The 13,518-nt window shown below is 29.6% G+C and overlaps 1 protein-coding gene across 2 annotated transcripts; it reads right to left on the bottom strand.

Moving 5' to 3' along the window:
• LOC112791711 (uncharacterized) lies at nt 1–6,838 on the bottom strand. 2 transcript variants are annotated; one of them, XM_025834646.3, is made up of 15 exons: nt 6,638–6,838; nt 6,285–6,401; nt 3,303–3,387; nt 3,052–3,173; nt 2,929–2,979; nt 2,413–2,532; nt 2,083–2,341; nt 1,675–2,007; nt 1,490–1,596; nt 1,314–1,407; nt 1,105–1,246; nt 857–1,016; nt 652–768; nt 452–578; nt 1–365 (listed from the first exon to the last, which is right to left on the bottom strand). In XM_025834646.3, exons 2-15 carry the CDS (start codon nt 6,353–6,355, stop codon nt 120–122), a joined length of 2,034 nt encoding a protein of 677 aa, XP_025690431.1. In that variant the 5' UTR covers nt 6,356–6,401; nt 6,638–6,838; the 3' UTR covers nt 1–119. The 2 variants fall into 2 exon arrangements, with proteins under 2 accessions (XP_025690431.1, XP_029153057.1); XM_029297224.2 differs by lacking the exons at nt 3,303–3,387; nt 6,285–6,401; nt 6,638–6,838 and having other exon boundaries at nt 2,413–2,537; nt 3,052–3,141.
• Nucleotides 6,839–13,518: the final 6,680 nt, after the last annotated feature.

The following is a 13,518-nucleotide window of genomic DNA, read 5'->3' as shown; positions in this document are numbered from 1 at the left end:
TTGAAAATTAAAAATCGACATTTTTATTATTCTATTGTACAAATTAATTGCAATGCTAAAGTCTAATTAATTACAAAGCTCCATTTACTGTGTCCACAAAAAGGTAGAGACACAATAAATCAATTGGTTGGGTTTGGTGGTCTTTCTAAACGGATATAATCATACATAACTCCTTGAAATTGGTTTATAGCTCTAGACTGTCTCAGATAAATGATATTCTTTCCTTTCACAAAATGATGACTAGGCACATCAATACTATACAGCCTATGCAATCCATGGATTCCATGTCTTGCTATGGCATTATCTCCTCCTATTGGCCCTGTTCCAAAGTGGGCAGGATAAACACTTGGATCATTGAATCGAACCTGATCATCAAACATAAAAAAACACGTTACTAATAGTGTGCATAGCATAAAACAGAGCCATAATTTGGTGACAGAAAATCATGTACCTGAAGTTCAGCATCAGCAGCAGATGCTAGGGCTAATTGTAGTGTGTAATTCCCTTCTATTATGTCATTGCGATGTTCAAATATAATTTGCCACGTTGTTGGTTCGTATGTCTTATTCCCCATATTCCTGCATTCATCGTCACATCAATGTTATTCGCTATAATCTATATAGTTATGGACAGAACTTAATTAACTATTACCTTGTAACATGGGCATAAAACCAATCCCTATTGTACTTGTTGACACCAACAGTGTAAACAAGATCTTCATTTGGATACATGTCAGAATAACGTTCCCACAACCCATATTGCCTAAACCTGTCAAAAAAACAAACACTAAAATGGAGAGAAAAAAGAATGTGCAGAATATATATATATATATAGTTGGAGCATGTTATGAACTGACTTGTCTTTGCGTTGTTCAGTGTATAATTTGTTCATGAGAGTAGGGTAAGGATCTGGTACGTAGAACTCTACGGCTGTTCTGTCTGGGATACCAATTTCCCATATGGTTGGTCCATTTCTAGGAGGACTATATACAAGTTGATCCAATTTGATGACTCCTCCTAAATGTTCAAAAGAAATTCTATTTTTTAGTTGAGGTAATCATCATAATATACATGATGATAATGTAATAAGATAATTTAATTGTACCTGGTGTTATTGTGATTGTAGAATTATATTTGTAATCACCAATAAAGCCAGGTACCCAAGCATACAAGTTATAATCCCCAGGTACAACATTTTTAATTGCAAAGTATCCTTTGGAATCAGCTTGAGTCCAAAATTGGTAACCCTGCATGTGATAATTGAATGACATATTTATTCATTCAAGAAATGAAATTCGAATAATGGAAATGTACCTTGCTCTCTTTCTGCCATGATCCTGCATCTCCAGGTAATGCTAGGCCAACATAAGCATTGTTAGCATACTGCAATCTCCCACCCTTAACACACCTGCTACATTTTATATAAGTTATGGTGTGAAATTAAATAGAAAAAATAAACATATGAAAAACATTGTATCAAATTTTTGTACCAATCTTGGACTAACAATCTTCCTAACACTGTTCCTCGTTGATCGGGTGGAAAGTAATCTGGTGATAGTGGAAAATCGTAAGGCCAGGCTTCGACTTCTTTGGAGAGCTAATAATAAAAAAATAAATAATTAATTATTGAAATTATTTTCACCCTCAAATAATAATTAATATGTAAGAGAGAAACCTGGTTAATAGCATCTGACCAAAGAGACAAGGGATCATCGGAGATTGAAGCAGAGTTAAGATAGACAAAAACAGGTCCAAAAACCTTTTTATAAGTGTCGCCTTGTTGGAAAGACATGGTTACTTCTTTGCCAGCATAGTGAGTGCTGACAAACATAGAAAGAGTGAAGGGGCCAACGTGAGAAGTGAGGTCTTGCTTGATGGGGCCACCATTGCGGAATTCATTGGAAGGAGTAATTATCCAAAAACCCATCGGTTCATCAGGCTGAAGGCTAATCCATCCATGAACGTTGTTTTCACTGTTCTCACATGAGTATTGGTATTTGTCATCCACCTGAAACCAACACAAATAATTACACAATAAAACAACTCAAATCATTTACACATTCACGGGTCCTTTTTAAAGTACCTCTCCTCTAAATTGAGGGTTGCTTGGTTTCGTTAAGAGAACGGCTTCAGGGTAAGCCAGAATTTGTCCTGTTTCTCTGTCTCTCATTGTTGGCATAGTTCTTTGTCTCGTACTAGATAGAGCCATATAGCTGAATCTATCTTTCAAGAGCTTATAAACAAATCTAATTTGATCAACCTCCACGCCTGGAAATCCTTCATCAGGCCGATCAAATATTGCATATGAATAAAATCCTGAATCACCTCTTCGCAAAATGTACCTGTATATGTAAATATTACTACTATTACTACTTCATTCATTCACAGCATTATTAACTCACAGTGTAGATACCTTATGTCTATATTAATGGGGACATTTGAGCCCTCCATGGAAGCTGTCCATGCCCTTAAAAATGAAAGCTCCACCATATTCTCGTCAGAAGCTATAACCGAAAAATTTGTCCCGTGGATTCTGCACTATGCATCCATCAACATGTTCTACTCAATTTTAATTATGATGTGTTTGTTTATTGTTTCAGAATAATGAACACATAAATACAAAAACATATATAGATTTTGAATTTTTTTTTGTTTCATGTCTAATATGTGAGTTCTAATTTTCAAGTACAACACTAAAAACATGTATTTTGTATGTAGTATATCCTTCTAAATTTGATTCATAAACATGGATTTGTAAATATAGACAGTGATCAAATACTACTCTCTTCTCATGCATTATTTTATTTTATAAAAAATACTATATTTTTATATAATATAATCAATTAAAAATGATTATTTAAAGATGACTTTGTGTTTATACTTAAAAAAAGATGTGCACAAAAATAAATTAATACAAACATATTTTTACCTTTGAAAGATACTGCGTTTTCCTGGTTCATTCCAAACAACATCGAAGTACCTGAAAATATAAAGACGTTATATTTGTTTATTTGATTTGAAGTATGTAGCTTGCTTAGATTTGATTAGATACCCTCTATCTTGTTCTTCATTTTGAGGTTCAAGTACATTCTCAATTCCGTTATAGGATACACCAATGACATAACCCTCTGGTATAGATAAAGTTACTGAAACGATACCGTTGTCAATCACCAACTGAAAACAAATAAAATTCAAATCCAGTTATATTAAAGTCAATATATTAATTAATTAAGTACTTCTTAGTTTTTTTCTAATAAAAATAAAACTTAGTAAATTAATTGATTTAATTTATTATTAATTCACCTGCTGATGATTTTCTTCATTAAGCTTAACTGCAAAATTGGAAGATGATGGTGTTTGTATACTGTTGTTCTTTCTTAAACTTTTTCTGAAATAAAATGAATACAGACATTAAAAAAAATATTACAACAATAATAATAATAAAAATAAAAACACTAATATTATATAGCATTGGCCTGCGTTATTAACAGGGCAAAAGAAAATAAGAGAAATTAAAGAATTTGATGATGGCCAATTGAATAGCAATACATATTCCAGTTATGGTCAAAGTGCCCATCATTTCTTTTTTCAAAAGATTGCTTCTTGTAACTTGTATTATTGCTACTGTAGTTAGTTAATGGGAGAAAATGTAGTCTCTGTTATTGAATGCACGTAGCTAGCTGCTAATTTCTATTCCTATTCCTAGATACTATATATCCTAACCAATATGGGAATTGGCTAGTATAATTTCACTTTCACAGTTGAATTATGAGAATTGATTATGTTATGCTATGTTGCTAACTTTTTATATTGCAATATCCCACATTATATAGAATAAGTTTAGATATACCATAAATCTAAATAAATAATAACAAACACAACATAACTTTTAAACCTCTATTTTTTTTAAAATTTTGAAAGTATATTCTTTTCTATAAATTATTGGTTGATAATCTTTATAAAATTAGGTAACCTTTTACTTGGAATCAATTCATGTTTAAAACAAAAGTTGAACCTCTTAATCCTATTTCAGTTTCAAAAGCTTAATAAGAAGGTATTTACTATTTACAAATCATAAAAATCTTATTTTAATAATAAGACTCGTAATAGAAGAACCTATAAGATTCCTTCCAAAATTGATAGATAGTAGACAGATAGCTCCTTAGAACAATTGCCATCGATGAGAATTGAGAATGCAGTATACTGAATTTTATTTTAATTCAGGAACGTAATAGTTAGTTAATTGCATTTTCTAGATAGAAATTATATGTGCAGCACGTGATACCAGAAGTGTCAGAAAGTGCAGGGGAAGATGTGTAATATAATATATAGGTTCCTTTCTTTTCATGGCCCCAAGAGAATCACTAACTTGCAAAGTAGCTTTTCAATTGTGATTACAGTAAAGTAATGAAGACACCACAAACAAAATTTCTATTTCAGAAAAGGAATTAGGTAGATATTGCCACGTCTTCGTATAAAAATAATATTATAAATTATTAGGTGATTTTATATATTTAATTAAATTTATTAATTTAAATTATTTATTAATTTATAATATTATATTTATATAAAAATTGAATATTCTCTAACATACCATGGTCATGAAAAATTATTGGATTTTTTTTGTTCGAAGAATAGTTATTGAATTTGGATTAAATGATAGTAGAACATCTCTATAAACATAAAAATAAAAATCAATTTTAGAGAATTGGCATGTATATTGGTCTAATATATGTTCTCATGCTATATTCATATGTAACATTCCTTCAAGAGATTAATAACATAATTTAAGGATATGTTTGGGTGAGTTCATAAATAATTTTTTTATTTTTAATTTATAAAAAAGTATAATATTAATGTCTGATGTAATTTTTAAAATCAAATTGTAACTTTGTAAAAAATTATTTAAGTACTTATGAAAAAATTAAAAAAATAACTTCTCTTATAATAAAAAATTTATTATCATATTTTTTTTAAAATAAATATTTTTAGAACTAAAAAATCAAATACAAAATACTTTATTTATAAACTACTTTTATATAAGTATTTATTATTTAAGTTATTTTTAAAAAAAAATTAATTATACCATTTACTTAAACTTTGTAACAAAATTTTTTTGATTAAATAAATGTAACAGATTTACTAAAAGTTATAATGCATGAACGAATTAAGTATTTTGTTGATTAGTAATTAAAACCTTTTTAGAGGGAAAAATATGATTGGTAAGTTATCAATGCGTAGATTATTTGAAAATGTTCATTTTCATATATCCTTCAATTCCCTTCAATTAAATATTATTTGACTTTGCTAGTATTTTAATCTTCCATTACTTCCATCGCTTATGTGTCAAAATTTAATTTAATGATATAATATTTTAAGTAATATCACATTTATTACAATACACACTTCATAATTTTAATTGATTACTAACATAATAAATTTATGAAATTAGATTAAATTATGAGAGACTTTAAATATTGAAATCTCTCACTTTAATATTAATTTTATAGAAATATTTAGTAACAAAAAAAATTAAACAAAAATAATCATAACTTGTCTTATTTAGCATTCATTAAATTTTTCAATAATTAATACATACTAAATAAAATAAATTCTTACTTTTTTTTTATCCTTCGCATTACTGTTAATTTTATCTAAATTTATAAACTTATTATGTTAGTGACTCATGAAGAGTGTCAGGTGTAATGTCAACAAAATTAAAAAAAAAATTAATATGACTAACTTAAACGAATATAATTAAAAAAGTATTTAAAGAAAAAGGCAAATTTAACTATTTTCTCGTCAAAATATTGAAAACATTCTTCCTAATATAATACTTGTTAACTTATTTCTTTTATATTTTATTACATATATTTTATGTACTATTATATTCGTGATTAAAAAAAAATATAAATAACCTTTTTTAAAGAGGGTAAAACAAAAAAGAATTCAGGAGATGGAAGTCCTAAAAAGTTGTCATGTGAGAAGAAAAGAAATGGTTACAAAAAAGACAAAGAAACCGTGACCTTTTTTATTTTGCTTATAAGTTTTTTTTATTGTTTGCTTATAAACTATAGTTGTCATGGAAAGAATAAAAACAACATCATCAACATAGAATGTCTTCATTTTAAAAAACATTCATACATACTCCTCTCCACCTTGTTTTATTTTCTTTTTCCTTTTTATGTTCTCTCTGACACACGTAAAGATTATTAAGCACCAAATTAAAATGCAAAAAATGCTATATAAGCCAAAAGTTGAGAGATGAATTGATGATACAATTACCTTAATGTTGTCTTATCAGAAGAGGAGGCACCAAGCAACAACAAGAAGAAGAAGCAGAGTTGCATAGTCATTCCAAACCGCCACAACAAGAAACCTTGTTTCCTCAATGTTATTACCCTTTAAAAAATCATACATATTAATTAATTAAAAAGAAAAAACAATAATATTAATATTAACGAGCTTCATTTGAGAGATGCAGAGATTACAAAATGGCATAATGAACCAAGAAAATGCTGTTTGAATGGTTGGAAAAGTAAAGAGCACTGTGAAACTACCTTAGCATATGTTGATAATTAATTAATTAAACGGAATTTAAGAATAAACAGAGAGTTTTGTAAAAGACATGGACGAACCTTTAGGAAAAAGTGTTTGTTTTTCAGTTGTTTCTGAGATTTATAGAAGACGAAGGTGAATGAGCAAGAACAGAAACAGGGTATGGGAAATATAACAAATGTTTTGTGTTCTCACTCTCTCTCTTTCTATAACTCTCTTCGTTACTTTAAGTTCTCTTTGGAACCTTAATAATTCGCACCTTAAAAAAACGTGCTGACATTAACATAATGAGAAGTGATTGGATATATATATATATATATATATATATATATATATATATATATATATATATATATATATATATATATATATATAACTGGAAACTCAATCACCAAAACAAGTAAACAACTCTGCCTTTTCTTTCATGCTACTACATTATATTTTTCGGCTATATATTCTATTATTTAATTTATCTTTTTTACTTTGCCTAAATGGGTTGGGAAGCCACATACAGCTACCCCTAATTTTTCTATGATTTCACATTAAGGAAGTCTTCCCTTCAGCGTAGGACATTGTCCACTCTTCAGGGTCATATCGGTCTTTTACAAATAGTCTTCGAGTTTCAGAAAATCATTTGCAGCCCCTCATACATGGTGTGGTTAGGTGGAGACGTAGAATAAGGTAAGAATCTCAAAAGAAAATGTAGTAATAATGATGTGTTTACTGAGAAAATCAACAATAATTAATTCCGAATAAAGCAAATTGTTGACCAATATTTTCTTCCTTTAATAAAATAAAAAATATAAGCTTATGTTAATGAAGTTGTTTTGTGGCGTTATACCAAAAGGTTGACGAAATAAGAGACGTGACTGGTGGTAAAATTGATATAATACTTGCCCCGAAGAACTTCTAGTCTAGTCTTCTAATTATAAATGGTACTTGGTAAAATAATGGAGGCGTTGGTATATACCTAATCCTTCTTGTTAGAAAACCATAACACTTAGTTATGATCATTTCATAAAAAAATGCCTAACATGCATACAAAGTATGTTATAGTTCTGTTTTACTTAATACATTTTTTTTTTAATATCATATCTAGGCCCGAACCATAAAGAGAATAGGTAAGAAAAGAATAGCCTCGAATTGAATATTATTTCGTCAACAACACCCCAAAATGGAGAAAAATTAATATTGTTATTGGAACCGCCCCCTATAACAATCGACAAAGTTATTGACAACCAAATAAATCCAACATTGGTGTGAGTTGACGCTCCATAACCATAAGGTTAGCTTATTGGTACTGAGATTTACGCGATTACTCGTTTGGTCTCTAAAATTTAAAATTATCTATAATGGTCCTTCAGATTTAAGTTCGAGTACCAATGTGGTCTTTCGACTATTTTTGACAATGATAAGACAAACGATGACATCTTCTCTACCACACTGGACGCTGCAACGGATAATTGACGTGGCGAGAGTTGTATTTGTATCTAATTTAGTCTCTCAAACACTAATTATCTTATTATTTATCTGAGTTATAATGACAAAGTTTTAACAAGGAGAGACTAAATTAGATACAAATACAACTCTTGTCACATCAACTAGTCGTTTCAGTGTCCAACGTGATAGAAAAGGGTGTCATCTCAGCACTCTATTTGTCTAATCATCACCGGAAAGAGTCGAGGAACTATATTGGTGCCCAAACTTAAATCTGGAAGACCAATATAGGTAATTTTAAATTTCGGAGACCAAAATGAATAATCGCGTGAATCTCAAAGACCAAAATAAGAATTTAGTCTATTTATTCACTTAAACAAATGTTGAGTTTAAATTTTGACGTCGTATATACGGTAATTTATGTGCTAATAATAAATTTTTAAATAGAATTCTTTATCAGCAAAGAATTAGTCCTTGTTATTTGTACAAGAAGATAATGTAAGCAACTTAAAAAAAAAGCCATAGTTCTGTGTATGTGTGAATATGGCACCCACTATTCCTTGTTGGACGTGGTTTAACGGCAAAAGTAACTCCCGTGAGACCTTTGCTTAGATCATTTGTACGATTGTGAGTAATGATTGAAAATAATTCTAAGTTTCTAACTCATCGTATTATTGATCCTTTTAATATTTAAGAAAATAAAATTTTAAATATATATTATTTCTTAAAAATATAAAAGAATGATATTACGTATTAAAATTTTAAATTTTAAATTCTAATAATATAAAAATAAAATATTAGAAAAATGTTGGATAATATTGATAAAAATGATTGATCTTTTAATATTTCTTAATATAAAAAGGATAAAGCTTTAAAACTTTATTTATTTAAAAATTAAAAAAAATAAAAATAAATTAAAATTTTTAATTATTCTTTAATTTGCTTTGAAAGTTAAAAAAAAAATTGATGAAATAAAAAATAATAGGTACTCACCATAGAATTAAAATAATAAAACTTATAAAAATTACAAATGTAATAATAATATTTTATTACTATTTTTATTTTAGAAGATTTATTTCCACTTTATAAACCCTAAAGCCTCTGAAGTCTCAACCACTACTTTTTTGTTTATGTGGGGCACTTCTGTTTTAGCCTGGGATGTTTCATGGTAAAGTACAATATCTAGAGAACAGGACCGCAGATTAGAAAAGTGGGACAACAACATTTAATTATGCTAATTAATACTTTTTTGGCCCAATTGTGGAAGCTGTGGTGACAAAAAGTGGCTTACAATACTTTGCAATTTGCATTGGATGAATTATATATAACTAATACGTTTTAATAAAAATATTGGATATGTAACACTAATTTGAATTTTTTAAACTTATCTTCCATTTTTATTTAAAAAATAAAATTAAAAGTGGGATTGGCCTAGCAAAAAAAATTGTATATAACCAGTTTTTAACTAATTTGTGCTATTAAAATTAAGTACGATTTGTGTTGTAGTAAGTATCTCAACTTTTATAATATTATATCTATCAAATTATATCGTTAGCCTTAATTTTATTATTCACAAATCATGACTAACTAATAACTATACACCATAAAAGCTTTGTATAAATAAATGATACTCTTGTTATCGATTATTAAAAGATAAACATAAGAAATAATTAGTCGACCACTTAATCACAGCACAAGCTAGGCTTGTGTGTATATATATATAAATAAGTGACACAACCTGTTAACTAGAACAAGAATAGGGTGTTTATGGATCAGATTCGATTCGTATATTTGCGGTATTTATTCGAATTCGATTTAAAAATTACGGATATAGATCTGATCCGCAAGGCTATCGAATTGGATCGGATCAAATCTGCACACTAATCGGATTGGATTGCGGATTTTGTGTAGATATTCGCATATCCGATTCGTATATCTGCGTATCCGCAAAAATAAAGAAATAAATAAATAAATATTCTTTTTATATTTTATTTTAACTAATAATTATCATATATGTTGTATTATTTTAATTTATTATTTAAAAAATGTATGTTTAATATTATTTTAAGAGTAAACATATTTAAAAGAATAGAAAAAATGAATTTTATTGATAAACTTTTAAAACTATTTTTGTGTTTTGCGGATATATCTGAAATCTGATATCCGATCCGCAAATATGCGGATCGGATCTAAACTTAAAAATTGTGGATATTGAATTCGATCCGATCCGATGATTTTAGCATGGATCGGATCAAACTTTTAACTATATCCGATCCGATTCGATCCGCATTCATCCCTAACCAAGAACCAAAGAGATTAAATAAAACGTGAGAAATATTATTATAATATATAAATTGAACTGGCAAGGACATTTGGTGCGGTCTAGATTCTAGAAAGTTTAGCGACGATAATTATTTTTCTTCTCTAAAGACAATGGCTCCATGGACTTAAGCCAGGTGCACTTATTAGAGGATTATCCACAGACCCTATAGCAAGGATGACTCACCGGGTCTCTGCATTTGCTTAACAAAGTTGGTCGTTAATTTATTCAATTAGTTGAATTTGTAATGTTCCGTGAATGAGAATATTCTACCATTAAACTTTGACAACAATTATTGTCTGCTCAACCGAAAGGCCAAACACAAGAAAATAAGGTAAAAAATAATCCCTTTGCATTGGTCACTTGTGGCTTGTGAAAGATGAAGTCATGCAACCAACAATAAATTGTTGAATTCGTACATTGCTTTATTCCACTTAACTAAGATTTTAAATTCAAGCAAACTAATAATGTTCAATAAGGGTTAAGTATAATTTTAATTTTTATGGTATAAGCTGAATTTTTTTTATTTTTTATTTTTTATATATAAAATCGTCCTTAAAATTTAATTTGATTTTAAAATTGTCTTTACTATAAGAGCCAAAATCGTATGGAGGTGGCAGCAGAAGCAGAAGTAAAAATAGATCATACATAACTTTTTTTTTCTTTTCTTTTTCGTTCACACAGGAGTAGAAACACTCTCTTTTTCTTATTTTTTTATTTTATAATTTTTTTGTTATAAATAATTTGGTCCAAAATTTTAATATTTGAACTAAAAGGACGAATTTTTAAAACTTAATTTTAAACTTTAGTGACGATTTTATATGTAAAAAAAAAGTTAGAGACAAAAAAAATTTTCGACCTATACCTTAACTAAGGCGTAAGAGATCATTTAAATTAAGAAAAACATGTGTCTTTGGTAGCATTGCTTATTAGTCTAACATGACATGGGTTGCGTTGGCTACGAAACCGAGTGAGGGTAGAGAAATCAATGATTTAAGGCCCATCAATATGGTGGGAAATATTTATAAAATGGTATCTAAAATTCTGGTTGCAAGGCTGAGACCTCTAATGAGTGGATTAGTTGGAGATACCTAAATAGCGTTTGTGTAGAGTCGACAAATTTTGGATGGAGCATTAATCGCATGTGAGACATTAGCGTGGCTTAAAAAACAAGAAAGGAAGGAGTGCTTGTAAAACTAGATTTTAGAAAGGCCTTTGACTCGGTAAAGTGGTGCTTTATTGCTCATGTCCTAGAATGGTGGATACCTGAAATGTTAGAAACAGCAACGATGTCAGTCTTAATAAACGGCTCTCTAACAAAGTCATTTGCGATTGAGAGAAGACTTAAGCAAGGTAATTCAACAATATCACCTTTCCTATTTGTGTTAGTAGCAAAAGCCTTAAATAAAATGATTCAGCGAGTAGTGGAGAACAATTGGTTCAAGAACTAGAAGTGGGTAAGAAAAAAGTGTCATTAACATATCTCGAATTTATGGATGACACAGTTTTGTTTTGCCCAGCTGATCTAGCAATTCTGATATGCTATAGGCGCATTCTACAATGTTTAGACATGATGTCAAAGTTAGAAATTAATTTTGAGAAATCAGTTGTCATCCCGGTGAACCGTGAACTTTAGCTGGTAATCAGGTTGAGTAGCGCAATGCAATGTAGTGTGGATTCATTACTAATAACTTACTTTAGTATCCCCCAAAGAGAAAATCCAATAACCTACCTTACATATTTTGATGATATTTTATATAGATTAGTGCCGCCAAGAGTAGAAATACTTGCATGGTTCACCTTAACAAGGAGACTAATACAAAAGATACCTTGTTGAGAAGAAATATTATATAATCAGGAGAAGGAAAATGTGCCACGTGTGATACCAAAGATGAGACAGTAAATCATTTTTTTTATACATCATTGTTTTTGTGAGTAAATTGTTGTGGCTGTCTGGTGCGAAATTTATAACTCACAAACTAATCGACAAGTATATCGAGTCATACCAAGTAATACCTCAGGTGAGTGAGGGTCGATCCCCAAGGATTGATGGACTAAGCAACAATGGTTAAGTAATTTACTTAGTTAGACAAACAGAAAAGAGCGTTTGGGTCTCAATTGTATCAAACAGTAAATTCAGAAAATTAATAAAGCAAGCAGTAAACAAGTTGTGATAATATATGGAGAAAACAGTTAAGACTTCATATATATCTATTTTCCGGATTGACTTTTCTTATTAACTATTTTAATCATGGAAGATTTAATTCATGGCAAACTATATATAACTAAACCCTAATTCCTTAGACCTTTTTAGTCTCCTCTAAAATTCATCAACCGCCAATTCCTTGGTCATTCCAATTAGAGGGTGAAGTTCAATTCTAGTTTATATGCCACAGAAATCCTAATTACCCAAATATAAGAGGATTATATGTCACGTATCCCGTTAAATCCAGATAATTAGAAATTTAGGAGAATATGTTTTCAAGCTGTTGTTCAAGTAAAGAGTTTTTCCAAGTTAAACAAGAATTCAATTAGAACAAGGGTCATACTTCCGTTCCACCCAAATTCATAAAATAAAGAATGAAAATAATTCTTGAAATATAAATCAGTACATGAATTAAAATAGAAAAATAATAGTATCAATCCATACAATAGACAGAGCTCCTAACCTTAACAGTGGAGATTTAGTTGCTCATGGTTTAGAGAAAAAACTAGGATTCAGGTAAATTGTAAATTGCGGAATGAGGTAGAAGAGAGGAGAAGGGAGTGGCCCGAAGGGCTGATTCCTTTCCCTTTTATATCTAATCCTAATTAATGTAAAATATATTTCCTAAACTAAATAATATCTTTTCCTAATTGAAAAATAAAATAAAAATTTAAATCAAAATTAAAGGAATGATTTTCATGAGCCCTTTAGACGAGGTTGGGAACCACTGGTGTATTGAGGATCAACGCTGAACTTGAAAAAACCCCAAATTCAGCGTAGAGAAGATAGTGGCATCTTGTTTGTGTTCCTTTGAGCCCACACTGAACTTGGATTAACTCAAGTTCAGCGTGGTGACATGCGTGCTTCCTCCTTTGTAAGTGGACTCCACGCTGAACTTGGAAATTCCCAAGTTCAGCGTGGAGGAGGCAGTGATAAATTCCACGCTTTTCCTTTAAATTCATGCTGAACTTGGATTTTTCCAAGTTCAGCGTGGGATG

The sequence above is a fragment of the Arachis hypogaea genome, chromosome 3 (assembly GCF_003086295.3).
Source record: "Arachis hypogaea cultivar Tifrunner chromosome 3, arahy.Tifrunner.gnm2.J5K5, whole genome shotgun sequence".
Lineage (NCBI taxonomy): Eukaryota > Viridiplantae > Streptophyta > Magnoliopsida > Fabales > Fabaceae > Arachis > Arachis hypogaea.
This window is presented reverse-complemented; position numbering and strand designations above follow the sequence as displayed.

Coding starts and splice junctions, on each gene's coding strand:
- LOC112791711 (XM_025834646.3), bottom strand. CDS start 6,355: ATGACTATGCAACTCTGCTTCTTCTTCTTGTTGTTGCTTGGTGCCTCC. Junction 1,597..1,674: donor GGTCAGATGCTATTAACCAG/GTTTCTCTCTTA, acceptor TTTTATTATTAG/CTCTCCAAAGAAGTCGAAGC. Junction 769..856: donor ACTGAACAACGCAAAGACAA/GTCAGTTCATAA, acceptor TTTTTTTGACAG/GTTTAGGCAATATGGGTTGT.